General features: G+C 35.2%; 1 protein-coding gene across 2 annotated transcripts in view; it reads left to right on the top strand.

Moving 5' to 3' along the window:
- GUCY1A2 (guanylate cyclase 1 soluble subunit alpha 2) overlaps positions 1–20,822 on the top strand; it is a 339,473-nt gene that overhangs the window by 74,201 nt on the left and 244,450 nt on the right. For both annotated transcript variants that reach the window (XM_030918863.1, XM_030918864.1), the window contains exon 4: positions 4,513–5,231. In XM_030918863.1, coding sequence (XP_030774723.1) covers positions 4,513–5,231 — 719 coding nt within the window. The remainder of the gene's footprint in view (positions 1–4,512; positions 5,232–20,822) is intronic.

The raw sequence follows: 20,822 nt of genomic DNA, 5'->3' as shown, positions 1-20,822 counted from the left end.
ATTAGTTATTTTTTATGATCCTCTTTCCCCTCCCAAAGATGGCTCCCCAGTGATTGCTTCCTGACATTTACACTCTTGTACAGTAATTTTCAGTACAGGGTGTCACTCTGTCACTCAGGCTGGAGTACAGTGGTACAGTCACAGCTCACTGCAGCCTAGACTTCCTTGGGCCCAGGTGATTCTCTCAGCCTCCAGAGTACCTGGGACTGCAGGCCTGCACCACTATGCCTGGCTGTTTTTTTGTATTTTTAGTAGAGACAGGGTTATGCCATGTTGCCCAGGCTGGAACCACCAACAGCTTTTTTTTTTTTGAGACAGGGTCTCCCTGGACAGCTGCCCAGGCTCAATGCAGTGGCATGATCACGGCTCACTGCGACCTCAACATCCTGGGCTCCAGTGATCCTCCCACCTTAGCCTTCCAGGTAGCTGGGACTATCGTCTACAGGCCTGTACCACTGTGCCCTGCTAATTGTTGTATTTTTTGTAGATACGGGGTTTCACCATGTTGGCCAGGTTGTGTCTTCAACTTCTGGGCTCAAGCGATCAGCCTGCTTCAGCCTCCCAAAGTGCTAGGTTTACAGGCATGAGCCACTGTGCCCGGCCTAACCTGCTCTTTTATTCAAGTCTCCCTTCAAACATTGTCTCCCTGAGGAGAGGCAGATACTCTCTTTCCTCTACCTCCATGGGTACTCCTGTATACCCCTGTTGTAGCCCAACCATAATGTAATTTAATGTTCTGTAGGGGCCCACGAGAGAAAATCACGTGTCTTTTTGTTTTCATATCCTTAGATGTGGCACAAGTGCAACCTTAAAAGGTTAGTAATATTCACCAAACAAATGCTTAGCTGAATGCTTAATTTCTATGAAACAAAGCTTATTCTCCAGGTATCAGGTATTATGCCAGTGATAGATATGCAGACATAAATAGGGCAAGATCCTTGTCCTCAAGAAATGCCATCTGAGCTGGGGTGGGAAAGCAGATGAGAGATAACAGGATCAGGTCGTGAAGGAATAGATTCTATTTCATTTACAGCTAAAGGATGCCAGCATTTATGCTATTCACCTTTTTTAAAAGAGGTGAATTAACAGTAGTTAAAAATTCTAACTTAACTTACCCATTAATAAGAGCAGTTTTGTTATGAATTTTGCCTCTCGAGGAAATGTATTCTTATAGACCCAGATGTCAAGCTGTCATAGAATCTTGTGATGTGAGGAGATGAGCATTGTCTATAGGTTTCAAGTGATTTACTGTAAGTAGGGAGTTTGCGTCAGTCGTAGGCGGAACCTTGGGAGTCAGAATTGCATCAGTTGTCTGAATTGAATTACTTTGTCTGTGCTTTCTGAATTTTGAGATTAAGGTTTAAAATGAAAGTCTTGGCTGTTGACTTGTAGCATATTTGTAAAAGTTGAAGTAGTCTTTTCTTAGTTTTAATATTTTCAAATCTAATAGTTTTTTTCTTCCTTTCTGATTTTGTGCAGTTTAACAGTTCTGGGAATAAAAATCTTTATTCATTAATTGAATATTATGGGTTTATATAGAACTGAGCAAAGAGTAGTTTGTTGCCTATGGTGTACTTACCTAGTTGTTATTTTCTGGATGATTCTTCGGGATCCTGGCATTAGACACAGAACATAAGCTTATACCGTATTGTCTTTACATTTGTGTGCACCATAACTGTGAGGGCCTTTTCAATGTTATGAGAAATGCAAGTTAGAAAAACTTCTCTTTTTCTCTTCAATGCATGTGGACCCGAAGTCTTTTGAAAATACAATTCTTCAAAGTTTAGAAGCAATCCATGGAATATTTTTGGTGGCATATGGAATATTGTAGTTCAGCATATATGGTCAGTTTATAGGAATTTTTATTTATTCTGTATTTAGTTTTTAATAAAAATTTCATTACTGGAAGATTTCATAGCAACAAAGGACTGTCAATGAATGTGTATATAAATTTAACTTGTATGTTAGAGTTTTCTAGTTATAACATAGTGATGGTGATGTAAGGATTTGGCATAGAAAGAAGTTTTCGTGAAGGCAGTGAGAATTAATGTTAAGACAGACTAATCAGACCAGGAGAGTATGGTTTGATAAGCCAAAAGAGATGAGAGTTTTAGGAGGAAGGGATGATTAATAGTGTCAAATTAAAGGAAAAACAGCAAACAAGGTTAAGTAAGATAAGGACAAAACAATATATATTGGTTTAAGTATTTATGAAAGCAGTTTCAACAGAGCAGTCAGAACAGGAACCTAATGGCAGTGAATATTATCTATCTTGTTTTCTCTTTTACACTAGAGAACTGGACAGATAAGTACTGGTATTATCAATTCTGGCTGACATTATTGTTAGTGAATGCAACATATGTTGAAGAGCAGTCTTGTAACCTGGGAATGTGAGATGAGTGGTGATATTTTTATCTTAATAGGTGACTTTCTCAACAAGTCTTGAGCATCCAATCCATGAAACCAAAATGAATATGAAATGCTTATTAATAAAGGGACTTTCTCACTTAGGTTTTCTACTTATTTTCCTATCACATTGATTTTAAGAAGTTCTTTGTCAAACTGACTTCTTGGCTACCACAAATTTTAGACTCTATAGTAAGCTCTTAAAGAATATTAGCCGGGCGCGGTGGCTCAAGCCTGTAATCCCAGCACTTTGGGAGGCGGAGACGGGCGGATCACGAGGTCAGGAGATCGAGACCATCCTGGCTAACACGGTGAAACCCCGTCTCTACTAAAAAAATACAAAAAACTAGCCGGGCGTGGAGGTGGCGCCTGTAGTCCCAGCTACTCGGGAGGCTGAGGCAGGAGAATGGCGGGAACCCGGGAGGCGGAGCTTGCAGTGAGCTGAGATCCGGCCACTACACTCCAGCCAGGGACGACAGAGCGAGACTCCGTCTCAAAAAAAAAAAAAAAAAAAAAAAAAAAAAAAAAAAAAAGAATATTAGGTGTGCTTTGACTATTTTAAAAATAATATTATTCACTCTGTTCATTTGCCTCACTTCTGGCTGGGAGGAACACTCAGGGAATGATAAAGGTAGGAAAGCAACTAAGCTGTAGACAGCCTAGATTGCTCTGCACTCTAATGGGGCGCTAGCAAAGTGACCTTCTTTTTCCCAGTCCTGCCTGATTTGCAGGACTTCCAAATGAGATGAAGTAAATGGGGTAAGAAAATATGAATATGTAAACTACATGTATTGATTTCAACCAATGTCAAAGGAGAAGCAATAGAGTGACTTTAGGTAGAAGCTGTCTTTAATATGAAGGCCAAAATCTTTTATATGTGTTATAGTCCTCCTTGGCACATAAATTCCCTCATTTTTCCTCAGATCATCCTCAAGCGGGGATCTTGTGATCACATGTGATTCTGCTTCTTATTACTATGGAATACATTGTGCACACTTATTTATTTTTCATTATAATATCCAGCACTATAAGGTAGAACTCCTTTTGCCAGGGCATCAGGGAGTGATTATATATGGAGAAAACTTAACAGTAACCTTTAATTTTATCTCATCAGATTCCTACTCCATTCTTGGCTGCCCTCACTTTTGTGGGTGAAAGAATACAAATCATTCCACAGTTCTGACATTATTATTTTCTTGTTTTGTCTCATTTTCCCTGGGGTCTAGCTGACCTGCATGTCTTTCCCTGAGAATGCTAATGTAAGCCTTTTGTTTCCACCAGATAGCTTGATGCCTCTCCCCGCTCATGTACCATAGATTTCCTCTCTGGTTTATATTTTCCACTTAATACATGCATTTCGATAAGAAGTAAGATGATAATATGGATGGTATATGGACATAATATGTAGGCAACTTGGATATTCTATGAAGAATGGGGAAATCATTAAGAAAAAGAAAAATATATTATCTGTGATAACTACTGCAAGGCTATTGAAAGGTGAACAGCTAGATTAGCAACATTTAAAAAGCTGATGCTCTGAGAGTTAGGGGGAAGGAAGGGATAAACAGGACTTTTAGGGCAATGAAATGCTCTAGGTGATATGATAAGTGTATACATATCATTATACATTTGTTTAAGCCCACAGAATATGCAATATTAAGAGTGAACCCTAATGTAAACCATGGACTTTGGATGATAATAATGTGTCATGTAGGTTCACAGATTGTAATAAATGTACCACACTGGTGGGGGATGTGATAATGGGGCAGGCTGTGCGTGTGTGGGGGCAGAGAGATATGGGAAATAACTGTGCCTTCTGCTCAATTTTGCTGTGAATCTAAAACTGGTCTAAAAATATGTAGTCTATTTAAAAACAAACAAAGGTTCATGCTCATTAACATTTTAGAAGCATCCCGAAGATGAACTGAAATTTACTTTTCCTGATTCAAGATGAGTGAATTAACCTATGTGAAAATTTGTGGATCCAAGATAAATAACCTTTGTTACTTCACTCAGTAGTTACTCTTTTGATGAGCACTTAAAAAGCTATAAATTCAATTATTTATATTAGACTTCACTAACATTTGCTTCCCATTTAACCTCTAGGTTTGAAGTTTGAGGAAATTCAAGAAAGATTTGGTGAAGAGTTCTTTAATATATGCTTTCATGAGAATGAGAGAGTCCTTCGAGCTGTAGGTGGCACTTTGCAGGACTTTTTTAACGGCTTTGATGCTTTGTTGGAACACATTAGAACTTCTTTTGGAAAACAGGCCACTCTGGAGTCACCATCTTTCCTATGCAAAGAGCTTCCTGAAGGCACTCTCATGCTCCACTACTTCCACCCTCACCATATTGTGGGGTTTGCAATGCTGGGGATGATTAAGGCTGCAGGAAAGAAGATCTATCGGCTGGATGTGGAAGTGGAACAGGTTGCAAATGAGAAGCTATGCTCTGATGTTTCAAACCCAGGCAATTGTAGCTGTCTTACTTTCCTTATCAAAGAATGTGAAAATACTAATATCACGAAGAACCTTCCACAGGGAACCTCCCAAGTTCCTGCGGACCTCAGAATTAGCATCAACACCTTCTGCAGAGCCTTCCCTTTCCACTTGATGTTTGACCCCAGCATGTCAGTCCTTCAGCTGGGGGAAGGTCTAAGGAAGCAGCTTCGATGTGACACTCACAAAGTGCTCAAGTTTGAGGACTGCTTCGAGATTGTATCTCCAAAGGTTAATGCCACCTTTGAAAGGGTCCTACTGCGACTGTCTACCCCGTTTGTGATTAGAACCAAGCCTGAGGCTTCTGGCTCTGAAAATAAAGACAAGGTAGGTGGTTGTGGACTTGAGATAGGAGATGGGAACCAGAAGAGTGGATAATTATTTCAGTAAATTATATGGTGGCTCTACTTGTAATTATTTAGGCGAGAGAGCTCAAAGTGCCATTTAGAAGATTACTGGTCCCTGGATGTATGTAAAAAGATTTGGCCCAATTCCCAGCCATTTTGCATAGTGTCTGCCTCCTCCATTAATTTATTTCAGCATATAAAAAGAAGACATTTATTAATACTAGCTATAGCAATTACAAAAATGATAGAACTCACTAAAAACCTGATAATATAAACTCATGAATATTTCCACTGACTCTAGTCAAATTGTAAGAAATATAGCATTTCAACATTGTGGGGCATGATTGCAATATCTTTAAATATATATGCTAAAAGCTACCTTCACTTTGAATATGTTCTTTTCTAAATTTCATGATCTAGGAACATCTGGTTTACATCCTATTTTTGTCTTAATATGCAGAATAATGTATTCCCCAGAAGTGGAGGATTGACTATCTCAAGACTTCTTTTCTATTTAAATTTTAGTATTAAAATAGAGATTCATTGCTTTAGAACATGATCACTAGTTGAGAGAATAAAGTGAAGACTAGGAAATTTTTTGTGGATTTCTTTGAATCCTTTTGGGAAATCTGGATTATAAATTATAAATAATTGATGAAAAGACAACAGAAATAAATCTTAAACTATTTGGGTTTAAATGAGCATTTTGTCCCTCAGGTTTTACCTTTTTAATATTTTACCTTTTTAATATTTTAAAAAGTCAACATTAAAATAGATAATAAAATGTAAAGAAAAATAAAACATGACTTCTTACATTTAGTAATATACTTGCAGTGATTAAAGGGAAAAAATCACATTAATTTCCAGGACAGAAATTTGTATGGTCATTCAGTTTCCAGTAGAGTGTCTTTTCAACATTTTGTACCAGGGTAAATAAAGTTCTTTTAGGCTATTCAGCCTGTTTCCAAGCATTTGGGGGAAGCTATTAGCTATTAGAAATGACAGGTTGCTCTGGGCTAAAGGAAAGAAGAGTTGTGGAAGCAATTAAAGACTCAGTGAAAATAATTTATACATATTCTAGAGTAATAATAAATAAATGAGGAAATAGCCCTCTGAAAGCAGCACTTAACATGTTTTTGAGGATTTTATACAGCATTAGTTTCATGATTGATGATTTTTATAATTTTGAAGTTCAATGGAAAGTTTTTTTAAAAAATTCGGGAAGGATGACTGGGTGCGGTGGCTCACACCTGTAATCCCAGCACTTTGGGAGGCCGAAGTGGGCGGATCACCTGAGGTCAGGAGTTTGAGACCAGCCTGGCCAACATGATGAAACCCCATCTCTACTAAAAACACACAAAAAAATGAACTGGGCGTGGTCACGGGTGCCTGTAATCCCAGCTACTCAGGAGGCTGAGGCAGGAGAATCGCTTGAACCTGGGAGGCAGAGGCTGCAGTGAGCCAAGATCGTGCTACTGCACTCCAGCCTGGGCGACAAGGGTGAGACTCCATCTCAAAAAAAAAAAAAATTATTTGAGAATGATAGAAAGATGCACATTTATTCAATATGACTAAATCAGGTGGTTTAGGAAATTAATAATGTTTTTATCATGCAAGTTCAGTGATTTGAAAATAAGGATAGACCTGGATTCCAGTTTGGCACATTTGGATATTTTAAGTCTGAATGAATTAGTATTATTTGATCATATGATGTTTTAAATACAAATTGTCACATATGTATATTATATGTTTGCTTAATAATTGCTACTCATTTTGAAGCCCTTTAGAATGGAAGAAACTTGTTAAATGTGTATTTTTGTTCACATTTGTAGTTGCTTTAAAAGGAGTTATTCTCTCTAATTTAGAGAATATCAAAACTCTCAGTTCTGTTTTACAGAAGTACAATATTTGGCTACGAGAATTTGAAGCATTTTTGGCCTTTAGAATTGATGTTGGTATTTTTGTAAATATGTCTGAACTAGAATATATTATTACCAATGTTGTTGCTTTATATATTTTATCGATTTGGGAAAAATTAATTCATTTTAAAATTACTGCTTCAGGTTTTTTCCCCTTATATTTCATTTGGCTTCTATTTCTATTTAATTTGTATACCAGGGTAAGAAATAGACATAATGAAATGATGACTCAAATGTCAAGGCCCCCTGCCAATTCCAATAATGAGGAACTGTGCTCATTGAGGAGATGCAATTATCATTTAAACATGTTAGTGGCAGCTTAAAAATAAAGTAATAGGCAGGATTTTTAGTTAAAATAAGGATAGAAATCTACTCATCCTTATATTTATTTCTGCTTACTCACCTGAGTTTGCCAGAATGGGACATTTGGGAGGCTACAGCTGCCCCATATTGATACTATAGTCAGTAAAGTTGTCACATACAGTCTTACCTAGATGAATAACATTTTAAAATTAGTATGTCATCAAATTTCACATTTACAGTTTATTAAAACATGGAAAGAAGAAAAATAATATGTAAAAATTGTGTTTTTGTTGATAAATTTGACTTTGTCTTCATTATTTTCCCCATAATAGCTGTTCTTGTTAATGTGTACCTCTGTGATTTCTGAAGTCTCTAATTTTTTAGTTGGCTTTTATAAGAAAATGCTATTTTAAAATAATTTATATTTATTCCTTATTCTAACATTGAGGGCTCTTATAATTTAACTGTTTTGTCTGTGCATTTAATACCAATGAACCACTATGTCTGCCATAAAAAAAATCAAGAGCTAATCATGTAGCTGTATGACAGCTAATCATTTGCAGATTGAACTGCAATGCTTTTGATAAACCATAATCTTTCTTATTGTCTGTTATCAGTCACAGGTTAATTGTATGACTAGAGGTAGAAAATGCTCACGAATGATTTAGTGAGATGGAAATGAATGGAAAGCCATTGTCCTAGCCTCCAAAGTATTTACATCTTTATCTTGCTGTAATGAGCTGTAAAGATGCAAGGGTTGGTCATCAGAAGCAAGGGTGTCACTGAGGGGCATCTGACGCAGTTATCAGTGGCAAGCTTCAACAGTCTTGAGGTTAGACTTCCAATGGCTTGACCAAGTTTTGATTCCATCACTTGGTTTCCTCTACATTTTCTCTAAGTCATCATCCATGCCTTACATATTCTTCTCTCTGCCTCTCTATTTTCTTTCCCCCTCTCCTTATAGTATTCCTGTGTTTTCATTTTTCCCTAAACTCAACTTCCTTTCATCATCTTTTATTATCAGATGTCAAACATTAAGTATGAATGAATTGGTTATTTTTAAAAAACCCAACAGATTCAGTATAAAGACTGAATTAATCCATGTTAATTTGTGTTGTGTATCTCTTTTACCCCATTTATATCAAATATTGTTCTGATAATTTGGAAATGTATTGCATAGATCTTTTGAATTATAAGACATTGTGGTAAATTTGAGATGAATTTTTTTTTGCAGCTTAATGAGCAGTTTGCAGGTTGATAGTTAGTCCATGTAAACATAACCCACTCATATAGATTACAAAGATTCTTTGTATAGAGTGAATCTTGTTTGAGTGAATAGTGTTGTTAGAAATGAGAGTAATAGCACATAGCTTCCTTCTCTGCCAGGTAAGGTCATGATGTGTGGTGAAAGTATCAACAGACTGGGAGAGAGGTGTCTCTGACAACTATGATCTTAGTAAATCTTTTTAATGTTTGAACCTCAGTTTTATACATTGGAAATTAATTAACCTAGACAAATTAATATTTTTACTCCTTTACAAATCATACTTAACATATATACATATATATGAGATCAATTGATCATGAAGGTTTTTTCTTTTTTTCTAATTTTTTTTTTTTAGTTTTTATTTTTGGAGACGGAGTCTTGCTGTGTCTCATCCAGGCTGGAGTGCAGTGGTGCGATCTCAGCTTGCTGCAACCTCCACCTCCCCAGTTCAAGCGATTCTCCTGTCTCAGTCTCCTGAGTAGCTGAGACTACAGGGTTGCACTACCACACCCAGCTAATTTTGTATTTTTAGTAGAGACTGGGTTTCACCATGTTGGCCAGACTCGTTTCAAACTCCTGACCTCAGGTGATCCACCCGCCTTTTCCTATCAAAGTGCTGGGATCACAGGTGTAAGCCACCACACCTGGCCATGAAGCTTTCTTTCATCTCTCTGTTTCAATGAATTCAGATGCGTTTTAAAAGACAGGTGCGGAAGAATCTGACTTATCTACCATGAAGGGCTCATCTTGTCATCAAGAATTAGTTAAAATAATTCTCTGCCAGTTTAGGCTGCCTATCTCAGAAAGTTATTTGGGAGGATTAAATGACATAATCCATGTAAAATTCTTAGCATCTTTGACCCCAGGGTTAAGCACTGCATAGATGTTCATTATTACTTCTACTGCTATTATTGTTTGTGTTCTTTTCCACCTATAACATTCTCCTTATTTATTCCCTTATTCACTTACTGCGTTATAGACGAAAGCACCAGGTATCAGTAGGTTTGATAATTTTAGAGAAATATTGAGCTCACCTGACATCTTCCTAAAATATGCCTTGGACCCTGCTGCTTGTCTCCTTAATAAAGACTAGAAGACCACTTGTCACACATTCTATAGGAGCTCTGTTTGGATCTGCATTTTATTTACATACTATCATTGTTTTAAAATCTCTGGTCTCTTTGTCAGATTCACAAAGGTTTGGAATCAAGTTTTCATTACTTGTATCAACTAATGTCTTTTATGTTCATTTATCAGAGCATTGTGCAGTGACTTCCAAAATAAAATGGATGTGTTAACTTAGGCACAACCTGAAGCAGCAATGAATTTTGAGAAACAATAAATAACATGAGTTCTTTTGACATTTTTTTTTAGTAGCAACGCTTGAGAGAACTTTAATAACACCTTGGAAGGAGCCCAGCATTTGAAATACATCATCCCTGCGACAGAGCAATAGCATTGTTATTCATCTTCACTTTTGTTCTCAGGGTTGGAACTGAGGAAAAGCATAACAAAAACACATTTCTTTTTTAATTCCCAGAAATATGCTCTCATTTGTCTTATTAATTAGAAGCTACAATCAAACGCTGGGAAACAATTTTCAAAGAATAAAGTAGGAAATGTCTGGTTTTCTGTGGCCAAATCAGTTTTCAGAATACTCTCTTATCTTTTCTGGACAGTTGCCCATCTTTTTCTGAGGCGATGACTGAAAAATTTTAAAATATATTTATTAATCTTACTATACCATCATGAAACTGTTGAAAGACAAGTTTCATCTTGCTGTCAAGAATACATTATTTGACTTCAACCTTAATTTAATTTGAGGAAGTGTGAGCATTTCTTCTTTGTTCAGATAATAATATTTTATTAGAGAATTTCAAATATTGAACTGTAGTTTTAGTGATGAACAACTTGACCTTAGAGCTTTCTCTATACATTAGCAGAGCAGAGACATGACTTCATTCAGAATTATTTGGAGTTCACTCTGTTCTTGTAAGTATGAATGACATCTTTATTTTTAATTTGTGGGTTACTTACCTTTCTCTAGAACTGCTCTCTGATCATTGCCCTTTTTTTCTTTTAATGTAATTTATTATTTTTTAATAATTTGAATTTCATCTAGATTCAGTGGGTACGTGTATGGGGTTGTTACCTGGGTATATTGCATGGTGCTGAGGTTTGGGCTTTGACTGATCCCCTCACCCAGGTCCTGAGCATAGTGCCCAATAGGTTTTCAACCCTTGTCCCCGCTTTCCCATCCAGTGATCTTCAGTGTCTATTGTTGCCATTTTTATGTCCTTGAGTACCAATGTTTAGCTCCCACTTTTAACATGTGGTATTTGGATTTTCGTTCCTGTGTTTGTTTGCTTAGAATAGTGGCCTCAGGCTGCATCTTTTTTTATGGCTGCATAGCTGCATCCAGCTATGCGTCCTTTTTAATGGTTGCATAGTATTCCATGATAAATATGTACTACATTGTCTTTATCCAGTCCACCACTGATGGGCACCTGGGTTGATTCCATGTCTTTGCTATTGTGAATAGTGCTGCAATAATCATATGAGTGCAGTGTCTTTTTAGTAGAATGAATTATTTTCTTTTGGATATATAACCAAAAGAAAATATTTTGGTTTTGGCTAGGTCGAATGGTAGCTCTTTTTAAGTTCTTTGAGAAATCTCCAAACTGTTTCTCACAAAAGCTGAACTAATTTATATTCCCACCAACAATGTATAAGTGTTCCCTTTTCTCCACAACCTTGCCAGCATCTGTTGTATTTGACTTTTTAATAATAGCCATTCTGCCTGGTGTGAGGTGGTATCTCATTGTGGTTTTGATTTGCATTTTTCTGACATTTAGTGATGTTGAGTATTTTTTTATATATATTTGGTGGCTGCTTTTATGTTTTATTTTGAGAAATGTCTGTTCATGTATTTTGCCTATTTTTTAATGGTGGTTTTTTTGCTTGCTTAAGTTCCTTATAGATTTTGGTTATTAGACTTTTGTTAGATGCATAGTTTATGAATATTTTCTCCCATTTTTTAGGTTGTTTACTCTGTTCATTTCTTTTGCTGTGCAGAATCTCTTTAGTTTAATTAGGTCTCACTTGTCAATTTTTGTTTTGTTGCAGTTGCTTTGGGGACTTAGTAACAAATTCTTTCCCAAGGCCAGTGTCCAGAATGGTGTTTCCTAGGTTTTCTTCTAGGATTCTTACTTTTCGAGGTCTTACGTTTAAATCTTTAATCCATCTTGAGTTCATTTTCGTATATGGTAAAAGGTAGGGGTCCCATATCATTATCCTGCATACAGCTAGCCAGCTATCCCAGCACCATTTATTGAATGGGGAGTCCTTTCCCTATTGCTTATTTTTGTCAACTTTGTCAAAGATCAGATGGCTGCAAGTGTGTAGCTTTTTTTCTGGGTTTTCTATTCTGTTCCACTGGTTTATGTGTCTGTTTCTGTAATAATACCATGCTATTTTGGTTATTGTAGCCTTATAGTATAGTTTGAAGTCAGGTAATGTGATGCCTGTGGCTTTGTTCTTTTTGCTTAGGATTCCTTTGGTTATTTGGACTCTTTTTTTGGTTCCATACGAACTTTAGAATAGTTTTTTCCAATTCTGTGAAAAATAGTGATGGTATCTTGATGGGAATAGCATTGAATCTGTAGATTACTTTGGGCAGTATGGCCATTTTAATGATATTGACTCTTCGAAACTATGAGCGACAAGGCTCATATATGATACTTTGGTGCAGATATTAGTGATGTTCATGCTGGTTCTGGGTTTTTAAAAATTAGTATAATGTTAAAATTGCTGTATGGTATTTTTTTTTTTATGAACTACACATGGAAGCTTAATGGCATTTGGGTTCCTGAATAGTTACTTTATTGTGTATAGTCAGAGGACACTGTACATGATTACATGATGAATTATGTAATCCCAATAGTCATCTATAGGCTTAAAGTGCTTATTTTGCCATATTTAATTTTTGTTAACAAGAAAGATTGTAGCCCAGAGCATTACAGGAGGTACCTCCTATTGGAGATCAGATTTTATTTAGTTCTATTAAAGGTTTGTAGGTTCTGAGGGAGAAAAATCAATCCCTTTAGTTAAAAATCATACGGAATCTTCCTTTAACCGTTCCTTTTGTTTTTCAGTTAGAATCATTTTGTTTTAGCCAGTAGCTTTAAGTCTCAGTGGGAAAAAATACATGTTTACAATGTCTTGTCTACCTCTTCATTTTTGATAGTTTCCTCTTTGTTCTTATGTACATTTTTGGTAAGTATACGTTGCAATAATTTTTAGTAAGTGTATATAATAGTGCACCTATGACAACAACGTGGTTTTAGAAAACTTTATCAACCTTCAAAGTTTCCTGTACCCATTTGCAGTTAATTCCTGCTCCTACCTCCAACCGCAGTCAACCACTGGTCTACTTTCATCTCTATAGATTTGCTTCTTCTACTCATTTCTTACAAATGTGATTATACAATTAGTTACCTTTCTTTTTCTTTTGGTTTGACGTCATGTTTTTGAGGTTATCTGTATTGTAGTACGCATCAGCAGTTTGTTAATTTTTCCTGATGAACAGTATTCTGTTGCATAGATACACTACAGTTTGTTTATCCATTCACCAGTTGATGGACATTGGATTACTTCCAGAATTTGGCTATCATGAATAATGTTGTAATGAACATTCACATACAAGAGTTTGTGTATATATGTTCCCATTTCTCTTGAACTGATTTGCAGGAGAAGAGTTGTTGCATCAAATAGTAAGTATATATTTAATTTTTAAAGAAGTTGCTGAACTGTTTTTCAAAGAGCTTATGCCATTTCCCATTTGACCGGCAGTGTAAGAAGGTTTAGCTTTTTTTACGTCCTAACGCACACCTAGTATTGTCAGTCTTTTTCATCATAGCCTTCCTAATGACTGCAAAGTGGTGTCTTGGGTTTTAATTTATACTTTCCTGGTGACTAAAGATGGTAAACATCTTTTCTTATAGTTTTTAGTCATTGGTGTAATTTCTTTAGTTAAATGTGTAGGCAAATATTTTGTCCATACTTAATTGTTGCTTGCTTTCCTATTAATAAATTGTATTAAAAATATACATTCTAGATATGATACTGTCTTTAAACGATACTTCCTATGCAGTTGTCTCATATAATCTTCAATTTACTGTCTTTTAAAAATATTCATGAAGAAACTTCTGTTCAGAAAGTTTCATTCATAGAAATGTAAGTCTGGGCTTTATCAGTCAACACTGTTTACATATTCCAGTATCTCCTTCAGTTGCCCTTGACTTTATCTTTTCTATTGATATCTTAGGTTGAAGTAACAGTTTTTCCTCTGGATATATTCTGTGTGGCTATATGCTGGTCTCGAACTCCTGACCTCATGATCTGCCTGCCTTGGCCTCCCAAAGTGCTGGGATTACAAGTGTGCATCACTGTGCCCGGCCCTGAAGTACATTCAAAACAGGAAAAAGATATCAAAGGCATGGCCACATAGCACGCTAGGTTTCTTTTCTTATTATTTTGTTATAGTTTTACTTTTCAAGGATTTTGAGATTCGGTATAATTGAGTTCCAGAACTCAGATAACAACTTACTATTTTTTTCTATGGCAACTTTTGAATCATGACTTAAGCTACAGCATCTTTCTTTTTGCAAGTGGGTTTTATGGTAATTTCTAATTATAATTCTGATAGAAACAACTAGTTTTACATTTGCTTTGATAGGGCATCATCTTTGAGCAAGCACAGAAAAAAGCAGTGTTAACAGACAGTGTTGTGTATGATTAAGAATACAGTCTTTGTCGAATGGCTTGAACCCGGGAGGCAGAGGTTGCAGTGAGCCGAGATTGTGCCATTGCACTCCAGCCTGGGCGACAGAGCGAGACTCTGTCTCAAAAAAAAAGAATACAGTCTCTGTAGCAGGACTTCCCAACCTCAGACTGTTATTTACTAGCTAGGTAACCTTGAGCAAGTTAACTTTTTGAAGCTTGTTTTCATTGCCAACCTCATAGTCAGTGGGCCTCTCTTGTTTGCTCCCATTTCCTTGTACAAATTACCGCATTCTTCTGACTTCCACAAATATGTTTACTACTTGTTTCAGTTTTATCACTGAAGACATATTTAACATTCCCTTAGTTGTTTTTCTCATTTTTAATACTTAGTTTTGACTAAGCCCTACCTCTTTTGTTAAATTTTAATATCATTTATTCTTAGAGAAAAATGCCAAAATATTGTTTAATATTTAAAAGGCATATCTGTCTCTCAATATTTATCTGTATCTATGTATCTTAACATTTCTGGCACTGTTTTAAGTGTCTTGCATGAAAATGTTCATAAGAAAGAAGTGAAAACTGCTTTCAAATATTTTAATAGTTATATAAAAATGAGATAAAGTTTATTTAGTTTCAGAAGGCAAAACCAGAGTCAAAGAATAGATGTTACAAGAAAGTAGATTTGGTTAAGAAGTAAGAGGAACTTTCCAACAACTGGAGACATTGAAAATGGAGGGAGTTGCCTAGTGAAATAATGGGCTATATAATGCTTGAGAGTTCATAAAGAAAATGAATGACAGCCACTCAGGGATATTTTATTGAAAAATCATAAAGGGAACCCAAACTTTAAAGGTAAATAATAATATGATCATGCTGTTTTTGTAGTGCTAGTTTCAGGAATAGGGATAGTATCCATATTAAAAACATTTTATGCTGTTGTGAAAAAAAAAAGACTGATTCTATTTTATTTTCATAGCAGATATGGTTTAACCTTAAAAAGTAATGAATTGGTGGAATAGAGAGATTTAGAAAAGCTTTGACTCTATTTAGCAATTCTTCTTCTTTCAAAGCTTAGTACATAGTGGCTTTAAAAATTCAACTCAATAAAGTATCTTTAAAATGTCGCCTATATTTGGATTCCAAGTTTAGTAGACAATTTCTGCTTCTCAAAATGCAATGAAAACTTGATTTCTATGATCTGTGATGAATAGTTTATATATAGTAAAAGCTGCCTTTAAGACATTTTGAACTTGTAAGAGTGCTTTATAAGAAAGCCAGTTATTTATGTTTTTCTGCCTCTGTGAAATTGAACCTTTAAGAAATGCTAAAATATTAAACAAGCAATTAGGATATGAGCTATTACAAGTTTTATTTCACTTTATTTAGTTGTTAGACAATTAAAGCCAGTTTACACATTTCTGTTATACTGGTGGCTAAAGATTATGATCACTTACTAGAGATCAGCTTCTATTGTACTTATAACATGATTCAGAACCCTTAGTTCTGTCTAACAGCATTTCCTTATTCTGTGAAGAAATGAGTACAGTTTACCACATTTTGTTTTTCTGAAGATAATCAAAATCAAAGTACAGTCATACACTGCATAATGATGATTTAGTCAGATTGACTGCATATAAGACAGTGGTCCCATAGGATTATAAAGCCATATTTTATCATGCATTTTCAATGTTTAGACACAAAAATACCATTGTGTTCCAGTTCCCACAGTATTCAGAATAGTCACATGCTGTATAGATTTGCAGCCTAGGAGCAATAAGCTATACCATTTAGCCTGTGTGCGTGGTAGGCTATGCCTCTAGGTTTGTGTAAGTATACTTTGTTGTTCATATAATGGTGAAATTGCCTAACAGTGTGCTTCTCAGAATGCATTTTTGTTGTCATTAAGTGATTCATGACTATATTTATGTTTGAATCACACAATAATCTTGGTTTGTTTTCTGTTTTTCCTAATGAAGACATGTTTTTTGTTTTGTTTTGTTTTGTTTTGTTTGTGGAGATTCAGGGGGTCAAAAATCTGAGCTTGTTGTAGGTAACAAGCAGTGGAAGTTGATTCCAAAACTCTTGCTCTTTGAAGGAGAGGTGAATAATTATATTTATTGTCAGCACAGACTTATCTGTGAAGTTGTTGTTGGCTGATATTAAAAATGCTTGTAATAACATGTGCAGGTCCTTCAAAGGACTGAGATTTCAAGCTTACATGTCTCAAAATTCTGAGTGAATGAATGACTCGTTTTTGGCCATTGAACACCAGCTTCAGAAATCCTTCCATCCACTGTAGAAGAGGTGTGAGGGAGTCTCTTTCTCTCTGTGAACATATATGGAGAATTCATACTATGATTTATGAAGCTTGCATTTTCATATTTTTCTTAAACTTAGATGTTATTATGAATAAAGTAGGTGTAGATCTAACAATAGAATTGCCATAGACAAGAGTTAGAAATTCTTAACATCTTACATTAAAAGAATTTTGTGTTACTATGATACATTTTTTTAGGTAGGTTATAAATTCTTATCTTACTATCTTAATACGACTAATTATGACAGCTATTTTTCAGTAGTTTAATTACCATTCTACCCTGTTCTGTGGTTATAAAGACTTATTCCATACAAGAGTTTATTGTTCTGTGAAATAATATATATTATTTTATATACAATATTTACATTCTATGTCAACTCAAAAAGAAATAAAATTTTATGAAGTTTGTGTTCTTATCCCCCCAATTTATAGAAATAAATAGTACCTAATAAATTCTTCATAGTTCTGTTGCTTGTTTCTCTATAATCTTGATTTTATGGGATTATGTATTTCACAGATTTTACATTTCACCCTGTTAATTTGTTTTTAAGTGGATAGGATTTTTAAGCTTGAATCTTCACCACAAAATTACAGAAGAGAATGCACAATTGTCCATTACCTATTATTTATTGGTGAAGATTAAAGTTTAAAAATAGAGAAAATAGAGAAAAAATTATTTTGCTGTCCGTGATGGGGATCATTGGACACTCTAAAACTATTTTTGATTTTCCTTAAAGAATATGATTTTGGAAACTTTATATGTGGTTTGATCCCTTTAGTTTTCCCCAGACATTTCTTTCGAGCAAACCACTGTTTTACAGTGTGACCTCCAGGACACTGCTGATACTTGGTTTATAGGGCTGCTTCTCACCACTATCATATAACAATTTAAATTAATTAATTAAAAAAATGTGTTCAGAGCCTTCTTTAAGTCTAAATATAGAGTATATGTCTATCTGCTATGTTTCCCTTAACTACTAATTTGATAATTCTAAGGGGAAGAGATGATTCAGTGGGTCTGGTATGAACTGTTCTCTATAATCTGAGCAAGGCTCTGACTTCGTCTTTCCTGAAGGTGGAAAAATAGTCTCATAAATTTCTTTCTTTTCTTTTTTTTTCTTTTCTTTTCTTCTCGTCTCTTCTTTTTTCTTTGCTTTTCTTTTTCTTTTCCTTTTCTTTCTTTCTTTCTTTCTTTTCTTTTCTTTCTTTTTTTTTTTTTGAGACAGAGACAGAGACAGAGACAGAGCTTCACTCTGTCACCCAGGCTGGAATGCAGTGGTTTGATCTTGGCTTACTGCAACCTATGCCTCTCCAGTTAAAGTAATTCTCGTGCCTCAGCCTCCCGGGTAGCTGGGACTACAGGCGTTCAACACCAGGCCCAGCTAATTTTTGTATTATTATTATTAATAGTAGTAGTAAATACAGAGTTTTGCCATGCTGGCCAGGCTGGTCTAGAACTCCTGACCTCAAGTGATTCGCCCACCTCTTGGCCTCCCAAAGTGCTATGATTATAGACGTGAGCCACTGCGTCCAGCCTAGTCTCATAAGTTTGTAGATGTTTTTGTTATTATGTGTATAAAAATGGACTGAAGTATTATTTCCTATCTTTACATTCAACAATTCTTGACTCATTATACTTACATTCTATTTACTTTTACAGATTATACTATCATAGGTGAGAGGACTTCCTGGGTTAATTTTCAATTATATTTCCTTTACTCCTTACCGTAACCAGAGATTGCTATCACCAAAAAGAATGGTTTATATCAAAATTTTCCATTTATTTTATTTAAGACACTTCATTCCCCGATTTTATCTATCTATCTATCTATCTCCTTTGTCATTGTTTGCATTTAATGTTTGGGTTGATTTTTCTTGGAATGGCATAGGTGAATTGACTAAGACTATTTTTAGCATATAGTAAGTTTCAGTGTGTTTTTCAAAAGCACACTGTATGACTGGGAAGAAGCTTTTGAGTGTTGATAGCGTGGAGTCTCAAGATTGCTTATCAGACCAACCATTAACTTATTTATAAACTATTATGTATTATAATGTAGACAATATTTTTCTTTAGTATAAAATGTCAAGAATCATTTTATTCATCTTGCCAAAAATTAGGGTAAAAATGATCACCTAAGTATTTATTCCATTTATGTTTCTACTATAATTAATCAAAACATTTAAAAATCTATTTTTATTTAACTTGAATTGGAGGCCCAGAATCTATGACATCATTTACCCTTTCATAACTGAGGATAATTTAAAACAGGTTTACATACCTCTTGGTATAAAACTCACTGGCAATAAGAGACAGAAGAATGTGCTCTAAAATCCTACCAATGTAGATATAAAACAATGTTTTATTACAGCAGTTATTCTGAATAATTGATACAGTTTATCAAAGTTTAAAAATAATATGATTTTTCCTTAAAATTAGTGACTTTCAGTTTCTGGTTGAAATCTCTCTCTCTCTCCCCCCTCTCCCCCTCTCTTTTTCTCCCCTCTGTCTGTCTTTCTCTTTGTCTCTCTCTCTTTTGAAAACTTTTTCAGGATTTTAATGGACTTTGATAAATACAGAATGCAAATTAGCCTGACAAGCATAATAGTTTCTTGCTACCCTTTCAAAGATTATGATTATTAAGGTGATGATCATGATGATGATGCATGGTTTTGTTTTGTTTTGTTTTTTTGACACAGGATCTTGCTCTGTCACCCAGACTGGAGTGCAGTGGAGTGATCTTGGCTCACTGCAGCCTCGACCTCCCTAGCCTCAGGTGATTTCTCCCGCCTCAGGCTCCTCAGTAGCTGCTACTACAGGTGCGCACCACCACGCCCGGCTAATTTTTGTATTTTTTGTAGAGATGGGGTTTCACCATGTTGGCCAGGCCGGTCTGGAACTCCTGGGCTCAAGCAATCCGCCCCCCTTGACCTCCCAAAGTGCTGGGATTACCAACGTGAGCCACCGAGCTGGGCAATGATGTGTATTTGTTGAGTGCTTAGTACCAGGCCCCCTTCTAAACATTTTATATGTATTATCTTATTTAACTCCCACTGCAAATATGTGAGATAGAGACATACTAAGGCCTACTTCTTAGATGAGGAAACTGAAATACAAAGAGATTAAGAAAACTTTTCTAAGGTCATATAACTAGTACATGCCAAAGAAAATATTGGACCCAAATGGTCAGGCTCTAGATAGAGCCTGTGCCACAATGCATGGCCTGAAATAAACTTCACTAGCGTATTCTTCTGAAAGAATATTACACAACATTTATTGCAAAAAAGTATTATGATAGGCTCTGTATAAAGTTCTTATTTTTATGGAGTCTAGGATCAATTTTGATAATGAGATATAAATATATGTGGAGATCATGATTAATGCAGAAGGTATGAAGAAGTTGTCCATTGAACTATAATCAGTGTAGGCTTATAATGTTCTTCCTTTGAGATAAGCTGAATTTAAAAAAAGTTACATTGAAGTAATTATTTTGATTGTCCTATGGACACAAGTATAGATTATAGTAAACTATACTATTGGTAGTTGTAATTTTTAAAAATGTTATGACAAAAAATATGTGTACTGCTTCTGGAAAACTGAAATAAGTTTCCTCCCTATCACCTATTCTAAAATCAAATAAGAAAATTCCTAATATCATCTTGATTGCTTTATGTAACATTCTTCAAAGATTTAATAATATATATTTTATTCTTGTAATTTTAGTTTATCTCAATAGATGGATGACAAGTCTTATCTTTGTCATTTGAGCTTTATTTTACAAATGGTCTTGGGAAAACCTGTCAGTTTTTACCCCATGAAAATTTCCTCTGATATATGGTAGTTCTTTCAGGTTCCAGATTAGTTTAATACTTCAAAACTTCTCAACCTTTGTCTCACAAGGCTTTCATTTTATTTTATAACCTGTTGTGTCTCCTCATCCAGAGTAAATTTATAGTGTAGTCTATTATTCTACTCCCTATTTT

Source organism: Rhinopithecus roxellana, chromosome 15, assembly GCF_007565055.1.
Source record: "Rhinopithecus roxellana isolate Shanxi Qingling chromosome 15, ASM756505v1, whole genome shotgun sequence".
In the NCBI taxonomy this organism is placed as follows: domain Eukaryota; kingdom Metazoa; phylum Chordata; class Mammalia; order Primates; family Cercopithecidae; genus Rhinopithecus; species Rhinopithecus roxellana.
The sequence above is the reverse complement of the archived record's forward strand: the minus strand, read 5'-3'. Positions and strand labels throughout refer to the sequence as shown.